The sequence below is a fragment of the Hyperoodon ampullatus genome (genome assembly GCF_949752795.1).
Source record: "Hyperoodon ampullatus genome assembly, chromosome: 1".
NCBI lineage: Eukaryota > Metazoa > Chordata > Mammalia > Artiodactyla > Ziphiidae > Hyperoodon > Hyperoodon ampullatus.
In genome coordinates this window covers 202,878,933-202,905,134 of record NC_136914.1, presented here as the reverse complement: position 1 = coordinate 202,905,134, position 26,202 = coordinate 202,878,933, and the positions used below count along the sequence as shown (strand labels likewise).

Below are 26,202 nucleotides of genomic sequence, written 5' to 3'. Positions count from 1 at the left end.
CCCAGCGGGCTACGGGCGCAGTGGCTGCGTGGTCATCCTCACACTTGTCCTTCTCTTTGTGGGAGTCCCGTTTACGCAGTTGTTACACTGGAGTCACCGGGGAGCAGCTGGGCTCTCCCTTGGCCCCTGCAGGGCCCAGCCCAGGCTAGTGCAGCGGACTGTCAAAGACCACGTCAGGTAGGATGGAGACCTTGAGCTTCTTTTCGGGCCAGCTGTACTCTTTGGGAAGTTTGAACTGTGGAGGGGGAACAAGCACAGAGCCAGAGTATACATGGTTAGCAGAACCCACTGTCTTCTTCCCACGCTGCCTAGAGAGAGGCCAGGACCCTCACCGAGGCCCTGTCCCCTGGGTGCTGGGGGCAAGACAGGCCACTGGTTGCCTGGCTTCAGTCACCAATGCTAGACCCAGGTGGGCGGCTGGGGTCAAGCTGCTGGAGTTCGCTGACCCCTCCTTTCCCCTTGCCCTGCCAATAATTAACTGGGGTTGGAGGAGGCTTGTTTTCTAACTCTTTCTTGACTGTGCTGACCTCCCTCCAGCTCACTTCCTTGGTTCTGCCTCAAGCATGTAAGGAATCTGCTCCCTGAGGCCCAGGGGCTAGAGGATGGGGGGCAGGGGAGGGTGCAGATGCTACAGGGAAGTGGCTTGAGGTCTGGAACTCTGCGGCCCTGTCCCTGCCATGGCTTCTTTCTGAGGCTCGTGGGGAAGAACGCTGGAACTGGCCCTCTGTAGCCTTTGCCAAAGGGTCCCCAGGGAAGGAGGTCCTGGCTCAGCCTCGGTGGGCGCCGAGAAGCAGGGCTAGTGTGGCTTAAGGTGATTTCTTGGGCCTGGTGCATTCTCGAGAGGAGTAAACCCCCATCCTGCTCCCCCTTTTTCATTCTCACCTGCTTCCCAGGGTTACCAGCCTGAGAGAGGTGCCAGCAGTGGCCAAGGAGAGCCCAAGGTCTTCCTACCCGACTCCCGGAATCACTGACTTGCCTACAGTTGTGTTTCTCGAGCTTCTGGTAGGGGTAGGGGAAGAGGCTGACCTATCTTATTCCTTCTGTATGCTAGGACCCTGCATGGGTCCTATGGTGCTCATAGATGCTCCCCGATTTAGGACAGGGTCTGCCTTTTATGACTCCCGCTGCCCCGGCGGCCAGGCAAGAAGACAGGCCAGGCTGGGAAGGAGGGAAGAGCGGGGCCTTCAGCCTGCCTAGAGCTGGTGCTGGCAGTGATGCGCCTGACACTTCCTGGCTGGCTCCCTCTCCCTCCCTCTGATGGGGGACTGTCCAAGCCAGGACCAAAGTGGAGAGTAGGGCAGGGTGTGGGGACAGCCTCTGGACAGGAAAGAAAAAAAAAAGTCATTTTTAGTGACCTACTTTCCTAAGCTCCTCCTGGCTCCTGTCCCTCCTGCCTGGACTACCCCCCTTCCACCCCCTCAGCACCCGAGCTGAAAGCAGCAGTCTGGCATGGTGCCATCCCTGTGCGACATGGCCTCTCCGGAAGCACTTCTGGGCAGCTGGCTCTGGTCTGACTGAATGGGAGCCAGGCTTCAGGGACCAGTGACTTGCAGGGCTTGACTGGCTGGCACAGACTGGGTACTTGGTGACTTCTGAATGTATAAATGAGTTTATTTATCAAGCCACATCCCAGAGGAGAGAGAAGACACTATCCCATTGGGGGTGACCTCAGGCTCTGAGGAGTTCCTGTTCACCTGGAGACATGGACGGGCCAGTCCTGCCCTGTGCACTGTCCTCCACCCCGTGGACGTCTGTCGGTGGCCTCCGTGTCCTGGCTGACTCGGCCCTGGAAGCCCCAGCAACTGGAAGCTCCAGGCCTGGCTGAAAGCTGGCTCCTGCCTGGCTTCGCTCTAGCTTGGAAGCCTGGCCCCTGGGAGGTGAAGGAGCTCTCCCCCAAACACACTTCCTGGCACAAAGGGAGAAGGAAGGGTCTGTCTCTGCCCCGGGGCAGGGGAGGGCCCAGAAGAGGAGCCGGAGGACAGCCAGCTTGCTAACGTTCCATTTCCATTAACCGATCGGGCAGGGCACCGAGGCCAGGAAGGCTCAACCCGCTGGGGTGCTGCTTGGTAGGAGGCCGGGGGAGGGGAAGGGACTTTCCAGGATGAGGTAAATCCCCACAAGTGAGGATACTGGGAACAGGGAAGAAAAACAGAGGGGATTATGGGCTCCATTCCTATACCCAGCAGAACAGCCAGGGAAAGCACAGGCCCCCACCTGGCCCGCCAGCTCGGCTAGGGCGGGAAGAGGTGGACCAGAGGGGAGAGCTCATGGCCAGAGAAGGGAGGAAGGAGAGTGGCTCCTGGGTGGCCTGAGGCAAGAGCCGGAGTCCCTCGCTGCCCACCAGAACTCTCCCGTGGAATGTTCTCTGGCAGCAGGCGTGGGCTTTCTGTTCAGAACCTGCCAGGGAACAGCAGGGGCTGAGGAGGACTCTGTGCTCCTCAATGAGGAGCCTGAAGGCCCTGGCTGCCTCTTCAATGAGGTTCTCAGGAGCTGGCAATTCAGACAATTTGCTGGGTGTCCTTACAAGGGCTGGCAGTGGGGTAGGGGGTGGTTCAGGGAAGAGAAATAAAGCCATTTAACATCTCCTTTCCAGCCTATCTCCACACGTCAGAGAGAGAGACACACACACACACACACACACTCCTGGACCGGAACCTGCCGTCAGAGAGAATCAAACAGCTTACTTCCTCTGGAGAAGTCAAATCTTCCAAGTCCTCCAACATTTTCTCTACAAACTCTTCAGTCAACAGAATCTGGGAAGAAGGCACAAGACAGGCTTTTATTATTTGTTTTAAATATATGGTCTTTTTGCTAACTGCCAAACTATGGACCTTTCTTCAGGCCATTAAGGAGCTATGAGGCCACTGCGATGTGTTCTAGGGACACAGGGAAGGGCCTGAGGCCTATCCCCGACTGTCACCCACACGCCCACCACCACCTGTCTACCACATCAGAGGGACGGGGGCAGAGGAGGAAGGACATCAGAGGACAATGGGAAGCAGGGGGGTGCATCTGGAGAGATGGCGGCGCTGGTCCCAGAAGGGACACGAGAACGGGTGGGGAGGAACCCCTATTTTGGCAGTTCGGGCTTCCTGTGCGCTGCAGTATGGTAGAGGGGAGACAGAAGAGCCGAGGGGCAGAGAAGAGAGATCCCAACACTGTCCTTGTCCAACCAGGTTCACTTGGTAGGACAGAAGGGATCTGTCTGGATTTGGAATACAAGCCTCGTCTGGAATCTGGAAATGCCCCGGAAGGTACACCCAAGAACGTCTGAGCTGCAGAATTTGGAGATTGTACACCAACCTCTCTCATTTTACAGAAGGGAAAGGGACTCCTTAACTCCCACTTCCATCCGTGGCCTCCACCTCCTCTCAGACTGGAAGCTCCCAAACCCCTGCCCTGCTGGCCCCATTCAGCCACTGAGTTCTTCAAGCTTTCCTTTAAGAAACCTCTTCTCCAGGGCATCTCCCAGCTATCCCACTTTGCTGCTCTAGTCTGGTGTCTTGTGGCTTCACGCTTTGACGTAGAGGACAGCCTGGTCCCACTATGCGGCAGGCACAACCACCACCCTCACCCCCTAAAGCAGTTTTCACAGTTAGCAGCAATGCTCAAGGGTACCCAGGGCTTCCTCAGCCTGGTGGGCCGTCTTCTCGACTGGCTCCTCTGCCCAGCCTGACCCCTTCCGCTACCCCTCTACCCCCGTGCTGGTCAACGGGGCCCCCTGACCTCGGCAGCAGACCCTTCTGTCCCCCGGACTGTGGCTCTCCCCGCCTCGTTCTGCCTTCTCCAGCAGCCTGTGAACGCCCGGGGTGGGGGTGGGGGGACGGAGGAAGAGAACAATGAGTGGAAGACCAAGGTGAGGGGCTCCTCTGAGGAAAAGTCCCCTATGACAAGGAGGAGGATCCAGGACTTGAGAAAATACCCATCAGGTTTCCCCTGGGAGTTGTCCACTCTGATGAGAACTTAAGTTTCAACATCTGGAATAGTCAGCTTGTGAGATCAAGTGAAATGGCAGAGAAAGGAAGGCGAGCAAGCAGGATCACTGGGCACCTCACAGGACGGAGGGCTCCGAAGGAAGGAAGTTGATGGGCTGGAGGTGTGAGCAAGGAATGAGAAAACTACCCCAAGTGAGCGGGTAAAACACCACCACATCAGGCACCGTGCTAACTGCTCATATATCTTATCGCCTTCCAGATGAGGAAACTGAGACACAGATAGGTTATGTGATTTGCCCAATGTCACGTGGCTGGTGAGCAGCTGAGACAAGATCAGGTACCGGTCTTGTCTGGACTCTAAAGTTAGTGCCCAAAGCACAGCTTCCAAATCCTGAGGTCTTACCCTCATTTACTGATCCTTCCACTCGTCTGCCCATCCATCTATTTGATTCCATAAGCATTCCCTGTGTGCCTCTGCTAGGCCTGGCCCTGGGTGGAGCCTCAGGAACACAAGCATGAAGGCAGTCCATTCCCCACCTGGACAAGTACCTTCCCGCGCTTGACAGGGAGCCAAAGGTCATCTCCTTCTCAGGCTGCAAGCCCACAGTCAGGGACAAAACAGCTCCAACCACTGGCCCACAACTCCTCACCAAAGTTTCTGTTTGAGGAGCTCAGGCTTCAAGTGGAGACAGAGACAAGGTTTAGACAGGCAAAACCCGGTCCAGGGAAGTGCCCACCTGAGGTGCCCCCTCCCACCTTCCTCCTGCTTCCCCAAGGCGGGACTGGCTGGCTCCTCTCACAGACTACCGTGACCCCTTCCCAATCCCACCCTGATCCTCCTCCTCCCACAGCTGGAGCCCTTGCTCCTCCTGCCTTATCCCAGGGCTCCCCTCCCCACTGCCCCCCAAAGCCCAGAGTCTCTCTACCAGTTATCACCAGTCTGCTTGAGTAGTACAAAAGTCACATTCACATTTTTGGCATTTCCGGGGCCTGCTGCCATCTCTGCAAATGCTAGCACAAACACAAGCATACCTAAAACCCAATTATATTACAATGGCTCCAGTCCGGGCCAGGCTGAACTGATTTCTAACCCACAGATACTTTGGAGGGAGGACATTTCTTCCAGAGAGGTAAATAGGCCTGGCACTGTAGCTAGTGCTGGGGCTGAGATGGGATTGTGGGAGGGTTCACAGGGACGGTGACCATGCAGAGAGACTCCAACCAGCTGTAGAAATGGTAAAGGTAAACCCACCAACACTGAGTTCAGTCCTAAGCCAGTTCCTCTGACAAAGGTCTGGTGGTGGAGAGAGGGTGAGTTATGGTGGCTTTTGGTACGATCTGTGTGTGGACTCATTTTATACTCAGCTTGGGGAGGGGATGGTAAGACCAAAAAAGGGGACAAACCCTAGTCACTCCTCAATTTTCACTTTTGGTGATTTGTTGGTTCCTGCTGGAAACTTCACATTTTAAAAGAATTAAAGGGGGAAAATTATACATGAGATCTGCATGATATTAAGGGTGACATTCCCTGCAAAGAAACACGACAGACTGTCATAGCTCCAGGCACCTAATTTAATTTCCTTTGGGAGTTAAACCTTAGAAGCTTGGATTGAACAAACAGGCCCTGTTCTTTGTATATTTCAGACCTGGAGCTGAGAATGTTAACAGATCTTATCAACAGGACACTGGAGATAGACAGCTATGATGGAGCAGCTCCTGGGCGCTCTCACGAGGAACAGACTCGCCGTTGTGATGCAACTGTGGGAAAAGCCTGTGCAATTCTGGGGCTTCGGGTTCTTGAAGCTCCCTGGGTCCCCATGGAGCTGCCTGGCTCTGCCACAAATAATAACAGGAAGGGTTATGATAATGACAGTGAGTGGTAATGATAATACGGCCAACAGCAGAAGCAGTGCCTCCCTCGTGTGCCAGGCACTGGGCCAAGTGCTTGACCGGTATCATCTCACTGAATCCTTAGGGCAGTCCTGCAAGGGAGGTAACCAGCATTCCCATTGTGCAGATGAGCAGGCGTGGAGAGGAGACAAGTCTGGACTTTAGAAGAACAGTGATCCGACCTCATGGTGGTAGAAGATGCTCTTTTCCTGTCTGGGGAAAGCACCCCAATTCAAGAAGCCTTGTATGCTCAGAGCTGACTCCTCTCTCTCCTCTGATGGGGGAGGTGGAGGTGACTTTGGCTTCAACCAATGGCCTGGAAAACCAACGACACATCTCCCGGCCACCTGCTCAGCTCAAGAGGGCTGGAACTCTGGGCGTCACAGACATGCAGCTGCTCAAAACCAGGATGGCCAACTGGAAAGGAAGGCAAACCATGCCCCAATACAGTTTCCAAGTGGGGAGAGCAGGTCAAATTTCCAGGTCAGCTTGGTGAATGTGTACATAAGATGACAGTTACATTAGTCCAGAAAATAGCAGTAGAAATAATAATAATAATGAAAATGGCACTCATCGATGATGGTACTCACCAAGGGCTGGGCATAAATGCTTATGTTTGTGCACAAGCAACCTTTGGAGGGAGAAGACTCTCTAGTGAGACGGGAAAGCCCCCCAAGCAATCTGAGCAGCAAACTCCCCTAGAAGGATTTTGAAAACACAGAGATACCAGGCCCCATCCAGACCTTCTGAATCCAGACCTTCTGAAGCTGAATAGCTCAGGCAAGGCCAAGGCATCTGCATTTATTTATTTATTTTTTTTTTTTGCGGTACGCGGGCCTCTTACTGTTGTGGCCTCTCCCGTTGCGGAGCACAGGCTCTGGACGCGCAGGCTCAGCGGCCATGGCCCACAGACCCAGCCGCTCCGCGGCATGTGGGATCCTCCCAGACCGGGGCACAAACCCGCATCCCCTGCATCGGCAGGCGGACTCTCAACCACTGCGCCTCCAGGGAAGCCCGGCATCTGCATTTTTAAAAGGCAACCCCTCCCTCCAGGAGATCATGGTAGCGGGAGTGCTGGGGAAATACACTCACAGGGGAAGTGGGTTTGGGCACAGTTTTAACCAATACAGATGAGTTAGTGGCTGCAGCTCTACTACCAGCTCTAACTGGTGGAGCTGGGAGGGGAGCAGTGGCTCCCTGCCCCCCACTCCCAACCTCCACCTTTGATGAGGCTTGGAATACAGGCCAGCAGCTTACTCCAAGGTGCTCACACCCAGTGCCTTAGGACAGCCTGGCTGGTTGGTGAAGATGGAGGATTGTCAACAATCTCCCAATTCCCCAGGCCCCAGCAAGTTCCAGAAGGAACCTGAAAAGTGATCTTTCATCAGTGCTTGCTCTGGGCAGGCCTGGCTATGGGACAAGCAGGGGCCCAGCTGCTGTAGATCTGATTCAAATGTCTGCGGTCAATGATATTTCTGAGTCTGCAAACAGCACTGACAATGCCCACTCCTTCCCCTTAGTATGACAATCCACACTTTGTCTGGGGCCTTGTTTGCTCTTCGTGTTGACACGTTGTTCTTGCTTCCCAACAAGTTTGGCTTTCTTTTTCCTTCCCTTTCCTTCTCTCAGGGAAGGAGATGTGCTGTTTACGGGGCAGAGCCTGCCATGGAGCTGCTCTGGCACTCACAATGGCAGCAGGGGACACAGGACCAGGAAGCAGGCCAGTCTGCGTCCCCCCAACCCCGACCGGCCAGACAGAAGTGAGAAAACAGCCCAGAGGACCCCCGTCCCCCAGGCTCGGGGGCAGAGGTGTGTGTGGCAGCTACCACTGCAGTGGTGGCACAGGGAGGCCACCTTCATTTCCTGTCCTTGCTGGGCGGTGAGGAGTTGCCTGAGGCGGCCAGGAGCAGGCTCACACTCCCCCTGCTCTGGCTGGCTGCCGCTGAGGGCAGAGCGGGCCGTCACAGTCCTCGCCCTAAAGGGAGGCTGCTGTGCTTCCCTAGGCACAGTGCTGGCATCTAAACCCTAACGGCTGTACCCTGGACACTAAGGTCCCCATGGCAGCCCAAGCAAAGGTCTCCAGGGGGACCAGGTCGTGGCCAGGTTCACCAGTGGAAGGAGAAACAGCAGAGGCACGGAAGAGGAGCTGCCCAGGGCCTGGGTCAGGGATCACCAAGTGTCTTCCACACAACATCCAAATGGGTGCATGCGGACAGGAGAAGGCAGCGGCTTGTCCAGAGGACAGTGGTGAGTCAGCCGCTGGGCTGGGAGGAGAGCCCAGCAGTGACTCCCCAAACCTGGCCTGGAGAAGCGAAGCCCACTTGAACAGCTGCTGGGTGTCTTCTCCCAAGCCCTGGGCCTCCCATCAGGGCTGGTAGGGAATGGCTGGGAACGGGGGGCCACCTGGGCGAGCTGTCAGACACCACACAGCTGAGAAAGCATTGCAGGGCTTAAAAAAATATTCTCATATTTGGTGATGTGACCCCTGTGTGACCTCTGGGGCCGACTTCTCCCCCTTCAGATCAACCTTGGCTGGGGACGGATGAACGACTCAGCTCTGGGCCAGGCTCCCACTCAGAGGCTAACAGCCCGGTGTTGACAGACTCAAGGGAGAGAGGCTTGTTAAAGCCACTGGGATGAGGAATGCTGGGGGAAGGTGTGCAGGAGAGGACGCTGGCAGGCATCCCCCTGGTCTGAAGACCCTCCTGTACAACCCTGGAGCTGGTGGACAGCCTTTACCATCTCAGAAAAGATAAAAACAGCAAATGGTAGGGCAAACGGAGGAGTCCGGTGTCAACCTATGGAAACTGAAGAGCCTAAGGAATTGGAGGATTCCTGCCTCTCCAGCTCCTCCAGGAAGCAGGGAGTGTCCACCGTGCTTACTCTGGGGTTGCAGACAGCCCTGACTTTCTGGGCTGGGGCCTTGACGTTCCTGGGGCTGGAGAGATGGGGCAAGGAGGAGCCTGGAGGGCAGGTGCAGGCCCAGGAGCAGGTGGGTGTGGAGGCCTGTCTGGGGCCACTCCACAAGCTCCGGAAAGGGCCCAGATTCCCTCACTTTCTGCCTTTTTCTCTCAGGCTCTCCTTTGTCTCCCTTCTCCCATGTGGGGTGTCTCTGCCATGCCACTTCCCCAAGAGATAACAGGCCTGGGCTGGAGGCCAGAACAAGGTGCCAAGGCTGGGAGTGAGGGCTTCCAAGGCTGTTGAAGGCTGATGCAAGAAAGTCATCCTAGCCCCTCCCAACTCCTCTGGGACCAACAGGGAGTGTTCAAGCAGCAGCCAAGAGAACAGAAGTCTGGGTCTCTTCAGTCCTGGGGCTGCTGCATCCAGTTCCTTCCTGATGCTCTGCCCCCAGCAGGCCTGGGTACACAGGGGTCAGGGAGACACCCTGGATCCCGGAAGCATGAGTGAGATTCCTGTAGGAGGTGAGGGCAGGCCTCTCTGTTGGAGTCTCCCTCCAGAGGAGCCTGGGGTCCCTCTTGGCCCAGTGGAGTGGGCCCTCACTGGTGACTATGAGTCTGACCCCAGGCCTCCAGGAGGTCCTCAGACTCCCGGGGAGACAGGCAGCCCCAGAGGGAGACTCAGAGGCCCACAAGTAATTACAAGCCCAGGTTCCCACAAGCTAGGGAGCTGCCTGTGACCACAGTGGCAAGACCCTAAAGAGGAAGGCGGGCTGCCAGTCAGATGCAGAAAGTGCTGACTGCTTTGGGGGTGGGGCGGGGAGGAGGGCTGGTGTGGGTGTTGGCTTCACAGCTGAGGACCGGCTGGCCTGGAGGCAGTGGGTTTCCCAGGGCTCCCTGGAAAGGGCCTTGAGAAACCCCTTGGTGAGTTAGGGTGTGTGCCTGGGGAGCGGGCCCCAGCCAGCCTTCCCGGGAGCTCCCCTGTGAGCTGGCCCCTGTGGTGGACCACACTAATGAGCCCATAACACAGGCCTTTGATTAAGCAGCTCCCAGCACAGCAACTTTATTGAAACATGCCGAGGCCAGCGGCTGGTTCCCACAGCTCCCGTTCCCGGGGCAACGGCGCCTGGGAGGGGACCATGTGCTGGGAGTCAGCAGGGCAAGTGCTCAAGCTCACCGAGGGGCTGCCAGGGAGGCGAGTGGGAGCAGGGCTGGAAGGGAACACCAGTAGCCGGAGGATCAGGGGCTTGGGAATCAGGGTTGGGCCCAGCCCTTTGTGGGGACTGGGGGGCCACATGACATCTGCTGAGTCCTCTGTAGGCCCAGGTCCCCAGGCTGCTGAGAACTGGAGATGCTGACTCCCCCCCATCTCTGCTGGGGGCAGGAAGATGTTCCAAGGGGGATGGCGGGGCTCCAAGGACAGGTTCAGAGTTGAGCATGTGAAAGGCAACTGGGTGAAATTTCTTCTTGAGCTTGGAGAGACTCTAGTTCCTACTTTCCTAAGAAAATGTGCTTAACCTTCAATACACAAAAGTACTATCTGAGGACACTTCTGCTGAGACCTGTCAACACACTGTCACCTGCTAGGAATGATGACCTGTGACCTCTCAGGGGCTGGGGGTCTCCTACACGGTCCCTCGTTCCCCACTCCTTCCCAGCTCTGCCCAGGCAGAAGGCCTACCCCCTCCCTGCTCTCCACAGAGGCAGCCCGGTGCCCTGGGACACACTGGGGCTGGGGGGAGGCCCTTTCCACTTGTGCTGGGCTAATTTCAAATGTTATACTTCAGAGCTTTTGCTACAGCAACTACCAACACCACATGGACAGAAATCTAATGTTACCAAGTGGGACTTTTAAGATGTATTTATAACTTTATGGTTCAAAGTAATTTTGTTATGAAACAATGTAATAACAACAGTGGAAAAAGGCAAGATAATTTATGGAACACAATATCCCTAAAGCACCGGCTTCCATTTCTACCTCAGCTTAGTCTGGGGAGTGTGGTTGGTGTCCTTTGTTTGCCGTTTGTTTTAATTAAGGGTTAGTATTTTGGTGGGGCGGGGCAGGGAGGAACTGGCCTGAGGAAGAGACACAGACACTCAGACTAAAAACATGCCTACATTAATGCTATGTACACTTCACAGACCCCCACAGACCAGGCTAAACCCGCAGAACTGGCAAAATTCTCTTCCCCTTTACAGTAATCCCTCCGCCCACCCGCACCCTCCACCATACACCACAAACAAGGCAGAGTCACCTGTTAGATCAGGGTCAGATTCCTTTTCTGAGAGAGGTAAGTCTACGAGTGTTCCTCCTCCCGTGCCCCCAACAAACAAACAAAAAAGGATGTTGTTCCTCTAATACATCCGGGAGTGGGAATCAGGGTTGGGCCGAGTATCCATTAGAGACCTGGACGGGGCCGGGGCTGGAAGGAGGCCTATGGCTCTCAGGCCCCAGCACCCCGCTTGGCAATGGCTTGAAGCTGTGCTCCAGCCAGAACAGCAAAGGAGGGACAAAGTATTCCGGAAAAGCCAGCAGGTTTCTGCACAGAGAAGCTGGGTGTCCATCAGGAGGAAAAGGAGAGCCATTAGATGGGGGAGGCTCTGTGTGCCAACGCCTGCCCATCTCAGCCCAGCGCCCGGTCCAGGTCCAGATGCCCACTTTCTAGGAATTCTGGTGGGCTTTCCATATAGCACGAGAGTGGCTTCCACACTTCCTCCCATCCTGCTTCACCCTCCCGCTTCCTGTTCCTTGGTTTACCCAGTGTGCAGAAAGTCTCACATCCCTCAAACCTGAATTTCCATGGCAAACAGAATTATCAACAGCCAGGGCCTGGAGAGTTATCGCTCCTGCCTCAGGGTAGGGGGGAGAGGCCAGGAAGTGCTTCTGGAGCTGGTGGGCTAGGCAGTAGCATCCACACTCCACATGGCATCTCACAACCAGCCCCTCAGGAAGAGGAGCCGCCAAGAGCTGCCAAGGGAGGACCGGGAGGGGGCGGGCACAGGAAGAACCCACGGAAAGGAGGGAGGGAGAAGAAAAGGAGCCTTCTCACTTGTAACCAGGGTCCATGAGCTGCGTAAGGGTGCTCTTCGGTGGCAAAGGCGCCTTCTACTCCCGTGGAGACAAAGGTGATGGCCATGTCACCTGTGATACTTTTATATGTAAAGTGCCGTCCGTGCAGGAGCCTGCCCCTGGGGGTGGGAACAGGAGACAGTGAGAGCAGGCCTGGCCAAGGCTCAGGGACTGCAGAGGCTACACTCCCCGGGACGGGCTGTCTGGCAGATGCCCTCCTGACCGACCATGTGCCCACTAACAGGGGCCTGGAACTAAACACGTTCATCTCAACACCTCCCAAGAGAAGCCTCTTACGAGTTCTCTACTGTTATCCTTCCAAAGTGCTCAAGGCTAGCAGATACTAGAGCAGCATTCAGAGCGCCTGAAAGGGGATGGGAGTCCATCTCCTTCGTGTCCTGGTGAGGAGACTGAGGCCAGAGAGGCCAGTTAGTACTGTGCCCAAGGTCAGGCCCAAGGCTAAAAGGGGGATCGTGCCCCACCTTTGTTTGGAGGGTGGGGGTGAAGAAGCACCTAAACGAATTTCCCACACCCTGGGATGATGGCCTAGTGCCCTCACAGCACAATCCTGTGTCCGGGGCACTGTCTTCCACCTCTTCCTGGCTCTCCGCGAGATTTAAATGGCTACCAAGGCCACATCTTTAAAAAAAAAAAAAAAAAAAAGCTGAAGCCAAGTGGGGTCACTCTGAGGGAGCCACAAGAAGTGACTGTTAATCCCAAGTCTGGAAATACACCTGGGGGAAGGGCAGGCAGGGGCAACCAGTGGGGCAGAGAGATGCCAGTCAGCAAAGGAAGCAAAACCTGCTCTTGGCTTTCTCACGTTGTCTCAGATTAACCCTTCACCAGTCTAAAGGCCCTGAGCCTGGGCCAGAGAGGGAGCTGGAGAGGAAATCGTTGGGGTCCTGGGGGTGGTGGTGTGGGGGCCTGGCCAGACCCTGATCGTTCTGGCCACTTGCTCTCATTGCCCTACTGGGCAAGGCTGGTTACCACACAAGGTCCTTCCTCAGGCTCCAGGGACAGTGAGGAGGGTCCAAACCAGTGCAACCCCTTTCTTCCTTGTCACTGCTGTCTGAGTTTAGAGTTATCCTTGCTGCTTCTCCTGCTATAAAAGTGAGGGTGGAACCCCTGAGGGCTGTAGAGGAAGCCAGCTGCAACAGGTTCAGCCCTGTGCAGCATCCCCATGCAGAGAGCTGAATTCTGGCCACAGGGGTGGGTTTCTGGCACTGTGGACAGCAGCAGGAGGGACACAGCTGGGCTTCTGGGTCCCTCAAGGAGTCTGCTGTGCGGGCCACGGGGTTTGGAGAACTGAGTGTTCTCCATGGAAAAGCAGCAAGGAGGAGAAAACAGAGTCCCACCCATCAGATTCCCCTGCCCTACTACCCCAGTGCTACTGGGGACCCTGCCACCCCTGACTCTGGGCTGGTGGGATGGCAGGGCATCTGAGACTCCCTAGGTCACTGAACCTTCGTAAGGGAGCAGGGCTGGGGGACACTTCTCTGGACAAAGGAGCGCTCTCCAGCACGGTGAGGGCTACGGGAGGGTTCAGGGTCCACAGGCTCCCCCAAAGGCCCAAGACGGAGCGGACTGACTAGCTCTCCTCCCCACCTGGGCCCCAGACTCTGCCTCGGTGTAGGGGGCAAACACAGGCCTGGCGGCTCCTTGAGGCCAAGTTGTCTGCTGTGGGGCTTACCTTAGGCAGAGAGGAATGAGGGCTCCTGACTCCTGGTTGAATTTCAGGTGTACGCTCTCGAGCTGCCGCGTGCGGATCAGCTCATGGGGAATAATGGCTGTGGAGCTGTCACTTTCCAGGCTGTCTTTGCGGCTCCTGCGAAGCAAGCACAGGAACAGGTTCAGCACAAGGTGAAAACTGCAGGACAGGAGGCTCTCAGGCCAGGCTCCTGAGGGACGACAAGGATGGTGATTGATGATGAAGATAACAGCAGCCCCCATTTACTCACTACACGCTCGCCGAGTGCCAGCCCTGCGTGAGGCACCTCTCGCTGATTACTCCTCACGGCGCCCCCGTGAGGTGGCCACTATTATTATGGCCTTTTTACAGATAAGGAGCCGCGGATCAGGGAGGTGACCTAACTTGTCCAGGTCGCACAGTGGGGACTATGGAGCTCAGATGTGGTCGCAGGTAGGTCTGGCTCTGAAGCCTCATCTTTGGCCAACACTCTGTATAAAAGCTTATGTCACAGTAGCTTGTTCTTCCCTAAGATAGCAGCAGGGGCTTCTGGGAGCCCTTCTTCCCCTACCCTAGAGCCTCAGACCCCAAGTTCTCCAAGGCTGGGGTGCTAGAGTGCCAGAAGACATGGCTCCGAGAGCTTCCTTCCTGCTGACCCTGAAAAGGCTGACATCAGAGCAGGCTCAGAGCATGCACACTCCTGCTAATGGCCAGCAGCTGCTGTGACATACACATCCTTCAGCCAACAGGAAATGACACAGTCCTCATCGAGGGGTGGCAACCAGGCTCTCAGGAGTCAGATCAGTGAGCTTGGCTGGGCAGCAGGACCGGGCCACCACCCTGCTGGGCTACGAGGCCCCAGGAACCCTGGACCAGATTCCTCCTGACTGTGGTCCCAGCCATGGCGAGCTGTCACTGCTGCCTCACGCTCCCTCCTGTCCTGCTTCCCACCCACAGCTTGCTCCACAGCTGGGCCACGGGGTCCCTTTGCAATCTAAGAGTTGCTCTTTCAAATTCAGCTGCCCCCACTGACAACCTCTCAAATCTGCCTCAGCCAGAAATGAGGGTTACCCACTGATCTCATTCAAAAGGCCAGATCCTAGTTTGGACTGTGAATCTCAGAACAATTCCCCAAGTGAACAAAATACTGGGTGAGAAGCTTTAGTTATTTATCGTTGAAGCGGCAATAGCCACCCAGGATGTCTGGGCTTGACAGTCGCACAGCCAGTGGGGGCCCAACCTCCTTACACACTGGGGCGCTGAGCGCTGGGGCCTGTGGCCCAATGAGGCACCCCAACACTCAGAGCACCTCCCCAGAGGGAGGAGGATGTGAGGTCAGCAGGCAGGATGGAGGGTGACATCAGACAGCACAAGTCCCTACTGAGGCAGTGGTTTATAAAGCTCCCGAGGTAACGGGGACCATTCCCACCAGTTGGGTGGATCCACCCTCAGATGTGACATGTGACTGATCTTTCACAAAGTGGTCCCTTCCTCTGGTTTCCAAAGCCAATTCTGAAACTGCCCTTTGCCCTAGTGTCTCCTTTGACAAACGCTTTCACAAGACCTGTGAAGGAGACAAACATGCTGGCCAAGAGGGTCACAGAATTTCAGGGCTGGAAGGAAACTCTGAGGTTGTTTAATCTACCTCTTTTCTTTACAAAAGAGAGCCGGTAATGCATCCAAGGCCACAGAGCTGGGCTGTGGCAGGCCACCGTGGGAGCCTAGGACCTCTGACCAGCTCTCTTCCCCTTATACCCCGGCGGCTACGCCTCCCTTCTGAGGAGGGCAACACCAAACACCACCCTCGGGGCTCGGACAAGAGCAGGACTCAAGAAAGACAGCAGCCCTCTTTGGTGGGGCCTTACTCTCCTCCAGAGTAAGGAGTCCATAGATTCAATCACTGAGTCCTCACAGCAAGGACTCTACACCAGGTAGATTCCTCTATAGTTAACACTTCTTGTACAGGTCAGGAAACCCACGGCTCAGAGAAGTGAGGTGATAAGCCTACAGTCACAGAGTGAGTTTAAGAGGAAAAGTCAGGATGTGACTCTCACCATCACTTCCCTGTGCTACCTCTGAGACACACCACCATGCTCCCCAAAGGCCTGGCTGCCAGGTGGGGCCTCCGAGCCGGTGGGCCTCTCCGACACAGGCAAAAATGCTGATGAATAGCAACTGGGGGTGGGAGCAGGGGGGTTGGGAGAGCAGAATCAACAGCACACAGGGCTAGAGATGTCTCAAGCTGGAGGGAAAAATAAATTGTTGAAAGTCAGCTAAAGTCACCTTGGTAACTGCTACAACACACTCACCCGGAACGAGGACATCAAACCCAAGTGCAAACAGCTTTAAAGAAATGGAAAAGAACTTAATCATCTGAAGAATTAATGTGACAAGTGCCCACATTTACACCTCCCACCAACCTTCAATCACTTGAAAACGTACTTTAATCTTTTAAGAGAAAAAAAAAATTGCAAAACGCTAGATCTGCAGTCCTGGAGCTTGGGTATTTCCGGCATGCTGCTTCAATGGAAACGCGGCTGCTCCACATACACACACGCAGGAGCCCAGCTTTTTGCTGATTTGTTTTTTCTGGACATCGATGCAGAAGCATGAATTATTTGTGTGGGCTGGGTGAGGTATTAAATCTGCAGCCGACACAGGTTTGCAATGTTTTGCATGGTTGTCAGCTTAATCTTAGTCATAAAAAAATAAGTAGTGTGCTCGCCAGCGTGGCCTAATTTTTCAGCTGGGCTGTTTTCTCCCTGAGTTCCTAGCAGAGGGTAAGGCAGAGGGCTGGAAGGGTTGGAAGGGAGAATGGCTCCTAGGGAGGCATGGAGGCCCATAACCGCTGGGGGCTGCTAGGAAGATGGGGCCAGGGGATGAAGGATGCTCTGGGAGGCAGAATGGCTAACAACATAGGTTTGGGGTTTGAGTCCCATATGACCTTGGGCAGATAACTTAGCCTCTCTCTAAGCTTCACTGTCCTCTCAACGGGAAGAATAACAATACCCTTTCCTTATAAGGATTAAATGAGATGACCCAGGTGAAGCATCAAACAGTGCCTGGGATATAGTAGGTGCTCAAAACGTTAGCTGGCTGCCTCTAGAACTCTATCTGCTCCTCATGCAGGAATGTCGATAGCTTAATAGAGACTTATTTGCCTTTACCCTGGGCCCAGAATCCAACCGCCTCTGGCCAAGCCAGTCCCCCATTCTGAGCAAAGGTCCTTGCCCTGGGCTTGGAAGAGGGGACTTCTGAGATGGGGCAGCAGCCACTGTGGGCCCTGGGCAACCGCTGGTGTTCTGGGAAGGCCCAACTACAGGCCAGCGAAACCCCTTGAGGCCTTTGTTCTGCTGAGAGACATGCTGGCTGGACCGCCTTCCTCCACAATGAGCACAATCAGCCTTCCTGCAATTCTCATCTACTGGTCCTCAAGTTGCCGAGAATTAGTTTAATCCATCCTCCATGACAGCCTTGTAAATCCCCGAGGCTGCTCACAGACCAAGAGGAGTTTCTCTTTTCCAGTATTTGTAGCCCCAACTTTCAACTATATTCTTAAGATAAGGTCCTGAAATCTTCCATTCATCCAAGTCACTCTCCCTTGGATTCACTCTAGCTTGTCAAAGCCCAAGTGTCATGTCCAGAAGTGAAGTGTCATGTGTGGAAATAAATACAGTATGTGGTTTAACCAGCAGATCACAGAAGGGCTGTGAGCTTTCTTGTTTGGGATACTTTATTTCTATTAAAACTGTCATCAAATTGTCTGTTCTTTGTAACCTCAGCATACTACCAACTTATACCACACTCCCTCTGTCAACAAAATCTCCCCCAGGCTTTCTCCCATGGACTGAGCTTAGACCTCTTCCCCCCTAGCTTGTATGTACTCTAGATGATTTGGAGCTTAGAACAGAAATCTGCATTATCTGGCTAGGGTGTCAAGCAGTCTGGATATTTCTGAAACCTGACTCTGGCACCCATCATATTGGCACTCCCCCCTGACTTCACATCACTGACAAAACTGATAAACTTGCCATCGATGTTCTCATCCCAGGCTTTGATTAAATAGTGAATAGGACAGGGCCAGGCAGACAAGCTGACAGACTGACATCATCACTCTTTGGGTATGCTCATCCAACTGATTATAATCAACCCAACCATTCCATCACTAAGCCCCTCACCCTCCTGGATGCTCTGTATAGACATTTCTCTGTCTTGCCAGCAGTGATGTCAGAAGATACTCTCAAAACATCTTGCTAACCCCCACCTATACAAGGTCTACAGCACTTCCTTTATCTACCAAATAGAAATAGGTTAAGTGTTTCTAAAAAGGCAGTGAGGATGGTCCGGCAGTTCTGACTCTTTGTGAATGCATGCTGTCTCTCAGGCCTCACTGTTTTTCCTTAGAGAGTGTTCACAGCCTACTCGCTGAATAATCTAGCCCAGAGTTTTCCCTGTGAGTTGACACCAAGCTCACTAGTCTAGAGAGTGCAAGATGCTTTTTGCATCTTGAAATTTTTGAGTGCTTTCAGTCTGTCAACACCTCCCTCCCATTCCCTCAGAGATTACTGACAACAGCTTCCTGAATCTCATCTGCCAATTTGACTGGTATTCTGGGGTGCAATACATGTGGACCAGGAGATCAGAAATCATGGCTTCAATCCTCTTATCGATGCCCGTATGACTCTTCCTAGTCTAATAACCATTCTTTTTGAGATGGAAGCACAATAGAAGAGGAAATTTTTGCTGCCTCTCTGCGTCTGATTAACATTACTCTTATCCAAATAATAGGGCCTAGGTTTTCTTCTTCTTGTTCCAAACAGAACTATGAAAAACAAAGTCCTTTTTGCTGATAATAGCCTTTTTTTTGCAAGACTTAATTCTTCTTGAGTTTCAGCTTTTCTTGATCCTGTTCCTTAAAGTGTCTGTTGGTATAACATACTTCTCTCTCCAGCTTTTGTTCAAATTCTTCAAAAATATTCTGAGTTATGTAAAGAATTCTCTACATATCTCTACTGGTCCCCAGAAGTATTACACCTCTTTTTAGTTTTCAGGGGACTTTCTGCAATAATAGTATTAAGGGGTACCTTTAACTGAGTGCACACTATGATGCCAGGTCCTATGCTAAACCCTTTATATACTTTATTCCTTTCATTTCTATAACAACCCTATAAATAGGTATTATTTTTCCCATTTCACAGATGAAGAAACTGAAACTCAGATACTTAAATAACTAGTCCAAGATCACACAATGGGCAAATAAAGGGCTGAGACAAAAACCCCATGTCTTCCTGACGCCAGCTAAAGTGTAACCACAATATTTTTCCTTAAGAGCCTCCCATCCCTCTGAGTGGTCCTTCCTTCTGGGGTTTCAAAGGCCATGAAGACACAGCTGTTTTTTTTTTTCCCTGAACTCTTAAAAGAATTGCTTCCTAGAAGCCACGGCAGGGCTTCCCAAAGGGAATTTGATGGAATTTTAATTTAAGAGAAGCTTCTAGAAGAGCAGATGTGGCAAAGGCTGGATGCAATACACTGCATCTCAGATTAAAGATTCATAAAATGTTGGCATTTCGAAGACTCTGAGGAGGACTACAGAGGGCAAAGGAACCAGTTTCATTTGGTGTAAGCCAGTCTCTTCCAACCTTAGCCACAGGAACCCCTTTTCACTTAATCCCCAACCGACCCCCCTAAAAGGCTGTGGGGACCCTCCCTCTGGGGACCACTGGTCAGGCAGTGCTCTGCCAAGGCCCAGGGTTTTCCCTCCTGAACCCTGCTCTGCCCAAGCGCTCTTTCCCAAGGCCCTGTCACTCCCACTCCATCAGCTTCCTTGCCGGTCAGAGTCAGGTGCACAGCCGAGGCGCCTCGTCATTTCCTTCACCCCAAGACAGACGCTCTCAGGAGGCCTGTCAGACACTTATACGATGCTCACCTTCAGCTCTCAGCCTGATGCCGGGGAAGCTGAAGTTCTTCTGAGTGACCAGGGCTTGGTGACCTTGGTGCCAATTTTGTGATTTCTACCTGGAATTTTGTGTCATTCTTTCTTTTCACTGTGCAGGGCAAGCTGTAACAGCTCCTACAATATCACTTCTTTGACTTTTTTTTACTTTTCTTTTTTTAAAGTTGAAAGAGCCAAATAGTTCTATAAGGTTCATTACAATAGTCAGCAGTCTTCCCGTTCCCTACTCCTTGGAGACAGTCACCGTCATCTCTGTTAGCTGATTCTTTTGGTATTTTCCTCAATACCTCTAATATACTTTCTTTCTACTTCCTGGTATTCCCTTTTCAGGCTTTATCTATTGACTTGCTGCTACAGAAGACGAGCTTCTAGCTCCCTTCCATCCCACCCTCCCACCTTCCCAAGATAACTATATTGTAAGTTTGCTTGGCTCAGTATTAAGTGTTTATGTTATTATACTAATGCTATTTACAACTGAGTCATGTAGTATAATATGGTTACTTTTCCTTTCTAGTGTGATTTTAAAATATATTTATTTATTTATTTATTTAATTTTTGGCTGCATTGGTCTTAGTTGCAGCACACGGGATCTTTCACTGTGGCGTGCAGGTTTCTCTCTAGTTGTGGTGCCTGGGCTCCAGAGCACGCAGGCTCAGTAGTTGCGGTGTGTGGGCTTAATTCCCCTGTGGCATGTGGGATCCTAGTTCCCCAACCAGGGATCAAACCTGCATCCCCTGCATTGGAAGGTGGATTCTTAACTACTGGACCACCTGGGAAATCCCTAGTGTGATTTTCTATTTTCCTTGTATTTAATAACTGTATTGGTTTTCTATGTGTTTATTGCTAATTCAATCCTAAACTAATGACCAATGGCCTACAGATTCTCCCAAGACTTTCAAATAGAGCAAATATTTATCAATTTTATCTTCTTTTTAAAAAATTTATTTATTTTTGTCTGCGTTGGGTCTCCGTTGTTGCGCGCGGCCTTTGTCTAGTTGCGGCGAGCAGGGGCTACTCTTTGTTGTGGTGCGTGGGCTTCTCATTGCGGTGGCTTCTCTTGTTGCAGAGCAAAGGCTCTAGGCACGTGGGCTTCAGTAGTTGCAGCACACGGGCTCAGTAGTAGTGGCTCACGGGCTGTAGAGCGCAGGCTCAGTAGTTGTGGAGCGCGGGCTTAGTTGTTCCACAGCATGTGAGATCTTCCCGGACCAGGGCTCGAACCCGTGTCCCCTGCATTGACAGGCGGATTCTCAACTACTGCGCCACCAGGGAAGTCCCTCAATTTTATCTTTTAAAGACACTTCTCCAGGGGCTTCCTTGGTGGTGCAGTGGTTAAGAATCTGCCTGCCAATGCAGAGGAGATGGGTTCGAGCCCTGGTTCAGGAAGGTCCTACATGCCGCGGAGCAACTAAACCCGTGCGCCACAACTACTGAGCTTGCTCTCTAGAGCCCACGAGCCACAACTACTGAGCCCATGTGCCACAACTACTGAAGCCCACGGGCCTAGAGCTGATGCTCCACAACAAGAGAAGCCACCACAACGAGAAGCCTGCGCACCACAACAAAGAGTAGTCCCCACTCGCCGCAACTAGAGAAAGCCCACATGCAGCAAAGAAGACCCAACACAGCCATAAAAATAAATAAAAAATAAATAAATAAATTTATTAAAAAAAAAGAGTAGCCCCCGCTCACCGCAACTAGAGAAAGCCCATATGCGGCAATGAAGACACAACACAGCCAAAAATAAATAAATTAAATATCATTAAATAATAAAAAAAAAAGGACATTTCTCCAGAGGATCCTTCCAAACGACTCTAGTCTGAACTGTCTGCCTTCCTTTTTTGTGGCACAACTGTTGTCATGGGATCCCCCCTTACCTTCACACTGGTGATTCCTCTCGCCTCTTTCTCATGTTGGATCCTATTTCCTGCTCTCCGTATGTCTTCCTCACTCATTTCGATGGAGCATATCCTCTAGCAGATTTCACTTTTTTAGTATGCTTCTCTCTGACCTGCCACCCTCAGGGGTTTTCAGGCAAATTAAAACACCAGTTTTACTCTGTGCACTGCTATAGAGACTTCCAAGGCCTTCTTTCGTTATTTTTTCCTGTGAATTGGCAGGCAACTCCTCCACTGTTATCTTCTTTTACAGGCAGTACCCAGTGGTGAAGAGGTCTGGATCTGGATTCAAACAACCCAAGGTTCAAATTTTGGCTCTGAACTTTATTAATCTTGGCTCATTGACCCAAAATAAGTTATACAATCTATCTAAGCCTCCGTGTTCTTGTTTGTAAAATGGGGACAAAAATAGCCTACAACACAGGGCCTGGCACATGGCGATACTTAATAAAAACTGCTTGCTTGGGACTTCCCTGGCGGTCCAGTGGTTAAGACTCCGCGCTTCTACTGCAGGGGACACGGGTTCGATCCCTGGTCGGGAAGCTAAGATCCTACATGCCGCGCGGTCAAAAATACAAAAACAGGGCCTCCCTGGTGGCGCAGTGGTTGAGAGTCCGCCTGCCGATGCAGGGGATACGGGTTCGTGCCCCGGTTTGGGAGGATCCCATATGCCGCGGAGCGGCTGGGCCCGTGGGCCATGGCCGCTGGGCCTGCGCATCCGGAGCCTGTGCTCCGCAACGGGAGAGACCACAACGGTGAGAGGCCCGCGTACCGCAAAAAAAAAAAAAAAAAAAAAAAAAAAAAAAAAAAAAAAATACAAAAACAAACAAACAAAAAAACCTGCCTGCTTGGTCACAGAAGCTGTCCAGCCTAGGATTCTTCCTGTACTGGGAGCACTGAGGAGTGGTTTGTGGATGGCTCAGAGGCACGCCTCAGTAATTCATCAATTGATCTAAATCCTTCCATGTCTTTCTTTTCTACTACCTGTCTATGTAACACATCCTATATTTACACTTCCCACTGTTTAAGGGGGCTTTTTACATATCCTAACATGCCTTCTCTTTCCAGTGTCAGGACAGACTCCTGATTTCTAGTGCTGCACAGTTTATAGTACAGGCCCCTGTTCACCCTACCCACACTTCACAGATTGACAGGACCATATCCATGTTTCCTCTCCACCCTGGTCTCTACAGACTGAAAAGTCTTAATTTTTCCATTTTAGCCTCAGGGTATTGGTCACATTCTATCAATGGCAGCAGGTGTGGAAAGGAGAGGAGCCCAACCACCGAGACTCCTTTTAGCCACAATCCCAGCCCTGTGACAGTGATGACGTCTGCACTGGCCACACGACTTGGGGCCTTTTCCTTGGGGACGCCCGGGAGCAGGAACCAGGGCACCCGGGTTGGCAACTATTCAGAAGTGAAGTGGGTTTGGCCTGCTGAGCCCAGCTCAACCTCTGGCTTCTGTCTCTAGCCTGGGAGATTATTCCTTTTGCTTTCAGATTGCTGACGAAAGCTCTGAACTTTCCAGAGAAAGAACCACTTGCAGGTTTCCCTTCAGGGCAGGACTGGGACAGGGTGTGGGTGTGGGTGAAGGCACCAGCTCACCTCCACAGTTACTGCTACCATCTGAATTTGGAAAAATTCTCTGATGAGGATGACACACGGAGTAAAAGGCCTTAAAAGGTTATTGGTCAACACCAACAACCGAATGATGAAACGCAGTATTTTCACTGTGAATATTCCAAGGATGGAACGTGATGACAGAACAGTGGGACGGCGTGTGGGTGAAGAAGACAGAGTGAGGAAAACTTGTGTTAAGGTTGGTGGATTCCTTCATCAACTATTAACTCCTCTGGGCACCAGGGACCGCCACCCGCAGCCTTGCGGTCTGACTCAGGTGGGAGACTAGGACCCCTGCTCTCCTGAAGGAGCCTGCTCTAGCCAGAGCCCTTGGCTTCCTGGTTTCTGAGACACTGAGTCATTTCCTCTCTCCAGCTCTCACCTTTGAGCCTTCCTTTTCCCTTCCCTGGAAAAGTGACTCACTACTGAGGTGTTGGGTGACACTGAGGATCAAGGATGGGCGATAAAAATACTCCCGATTGTGCAACTTGAGGAAGAGAGATGCAGTCTGGATTGAGAATTCAATGTGTTGGCCATGACCTCTGAGGCTGGGGTGTTAAGGATGGCCACTGCTTCACCTCTTCGGGGAAGTAGAGCAGAGAATGTTCAAATTCAGAAATTCACCCAGGCAGGGCTTCTGTGGAGCTCCTGTTCGGCCCTTTCACATGTGTATTTCTGAGAAAGGCACATAAAGGCAGGCACTTAGCAAGACAAATGTGGATCACAGAGGCCTGGGCTCTTCCTCCCATCAGCCCTGTGGGGCCTGGCTGGGGCCCTGAGAGCAGGGCTGTTTCTTCTTGGGTTTTCTCTCCAGTGAAACAACCGTACTTCCCCAGCGTGGGAGTGGTGAGGGGCGCCAACATGACACACTCGGGCTCCAGGCAGGCCACTGCACTGACATGATAGAGCCCTTTGAGCAGGGTTACCCAAGACTGCCCTGCATGCAGGAAGTGATGGCAATAGCCCAGCTGTTTTCCCAGATGGAAACTCACCTTCCTTCACCCAATTCACTGGATGCAAACGACATATTTTCTTCTTCTAATTAATCTTCATGGGTCTCATAGGCTGAGCAAAACAAAACACAATTTTCTCTAAAGGATGACTCTTTGGCCAGGTCACAAGCTATTCAAGATGGGAACAGAGGCAGCATGGCTACCCATCCAAAAGGCTAAAGAGATGGGAGCAGAGACACTCATAAAAGTGGAGAGAAATATATGTGTGTTTTGTGTGCATGTTGGGGGAAGGGTGCAGCTGAAAATGTCACAACAGGAGAAATCATGCTACAAAACCTTAATTTTCCAGAAAATTAAGGCAACAAGCAAAAAAAAAAAAAAAAAAGCCTTAAAAGCTGCTGGTGCAATTCCAGAAGACTGAGAAACTTAGCTCAGCGATGACAGTTTGCTTTTTTTTTTTTTTTTTTTTTTTTTTTTTTTGCGGTACACGGGCCTCTCACTGTTGTGGCCTCTCACCGTTGCGGAGCACAGGCTCCGGGTGCGCAGGCTCAGCGGCCATGGCTCACGGGCCCAGCCGCTCCATGGCATGTGGGATCCTCCCGGACCGGGGCACGAACCCGTGTCCCCTGTATCGGCAGGTGGACTCTCAACCACTGCGCCACCAGGGAAGCCCTAGTTTGCTTTTTAAAGGTGCCTCAACTACAAAGTGTCTCTCCCACAGCCAGGAACCTTCCCCACCAACACATGTGCACACACATGCATGGGCCCTGCCCCTCTTTGGGGGGGTGATGTGACCCAGAGAGCTCCCTAAAGGTCCCCCAACCTCAATCAGTGACTCACTGGCAGAAGGAGGAGGAGGTCCTGGTACACTGATGCAGGTTCCCAGCATCAGAGCAAGTTTACAGAAATGCAAACCTCCCCACGCAATGCACCTGACCATGCACATCCCCGGGGTCACTGTGGGGAGGCTGGGAAGCAAAGGCCAGACTCCACAGAACAGTCCATGTCTAACCAGGCAACCTCAGACAGAGGATGCCAGTGACTTTTTCTCCCTCAACCCAGGTCCTTATACTTTATTTATTTATTTATTTATTTTATTTTTTTTTTGCGGTACGTGGGCCTCTCACTGCTGCGGCCTCTCCCGTTGCGGAGCACAGGCTCCGGGTGTGCAGGCTCAGCGGCCATGGCTCACGGGCCCAGCCGCTCCGCGGCATGTGGGATCTTCCCGGACCGGGGCACGAACCCGTGTCCCCTGCAACGGCAGGCGGACTCTCAATCACTGCGCCACCAGGGAAGCCCCCAGGTCCTTATAAATGTCGGCAGGCACAGTCCTTAAGCCAGGCTCCCCTCAGTGGCACAAAAGAGTTGCTTCCCAAACTCACGTGGGCAGGCCGTGGGAAGGGAGGCGCCAGCAAGCCGAAGGAGGCTTTTCTCAACTGATCATCTTGGGAAAAGCCAGATACAAATTTCACGGCTGGAATGCAGGGGTTGTGAAACGCTGGAAGAAGCCCCAAAGAGGGCCAAGGACTCCCCTTCCGGGAAGGCGGTGGGAGGAGGGTTGGCAGGGGGAGTGGGAGAGGAGCAGTTACCCAGAGGGCCCTGCCTTTCTGGGAAGCAGGAAGTGAGGCCTCAAGCAAAAAAAAAGAAATCCCCTAGCCCTGAAGTGGTGGAGGGGCCAGAGATATACAGTTGATTTTGTTTCTGAACATGAAGAAAACAAGGCCTTGTGTTAAAAAGTAATTCTGGTATAAATGAAACAATTATGACACACCTTGTTATCTCTGGGATTTGGAAGCACTGAGCCTGGCGGCATGTCTTCCCTAGAGTTAAATACAAACAGTAAGCTTCTAACATGGGGCTTTAGCCTTGTCCTCGGTGCCAAGGGAGCAGTCTCTACTCATGCTCTGACTAGTTAGAGGAGGTCCACCTATGAGGGTGAGAGACACAGTCTGGGGTGTCCCTCACGCGGTCCCTGAGAATGGAGTAAGGAGGACCACACCATGTTAATGGCTGAGGGACTGCCCTAAGTGTCACCCGTTTCTCACCTTGGCCAAGTCACTTATTAGCCTCTCTGTACCTCACTCAGTTTCCTCATCTATAAAAGGGGGATAATAAGATTTTCTACTTCACAGAGTGACTATGAGGATGGTATAAAGCACTTGGAACATTACCTGGCACTTGCACCTGATCAGTGTTAGTCGCCATTAAGGTGGGAAAAGATCAAGTGCCTGATTCCCTCCGGTAGGCCAGAGCCCAGCTGCTAATACCCAGCCTCCACGGGCTCTTCTGAACCTCTGCTC

The 26,202-nt window shown here is 52.6% G+C and overlaps 1 protein-coding gene across 2 annotated transcripts in view; it reads right to left on the bottom strand.

Moving 5' to 3' along the window:
• Positions 1-145: 145 nt before the first annotated feature.
• The window catches only part of SUFU (SUFU negative regulator of hedgehog signaling), a gene marked incomplete at both ends in the record, with an annotated part of 113,691 nt that continues 87,634 nt past the window's right edge, over positions 146-26,202 (bottom strand). For both annotated transcript variants that reach the window (XM_079715024.1, XM_079715025.1), the window contains 4 exons: positions 146-235; positions 2,685-2,753; positions 11,773-11,911; positions 13,483-13,617. In XM_079715024.1, coding sequence (XP_079571150.1) covers positions 146-235; positions 2,685-2,753; positions 11,773-11,911; positions 13,483-13,617 — 433 coding nt within the window. The remainder of the gene's footprint in view (positions 236-2,684; positions 2,754-11,772; positions 11,912-13,482; positions 13,618-26,202) is intronic.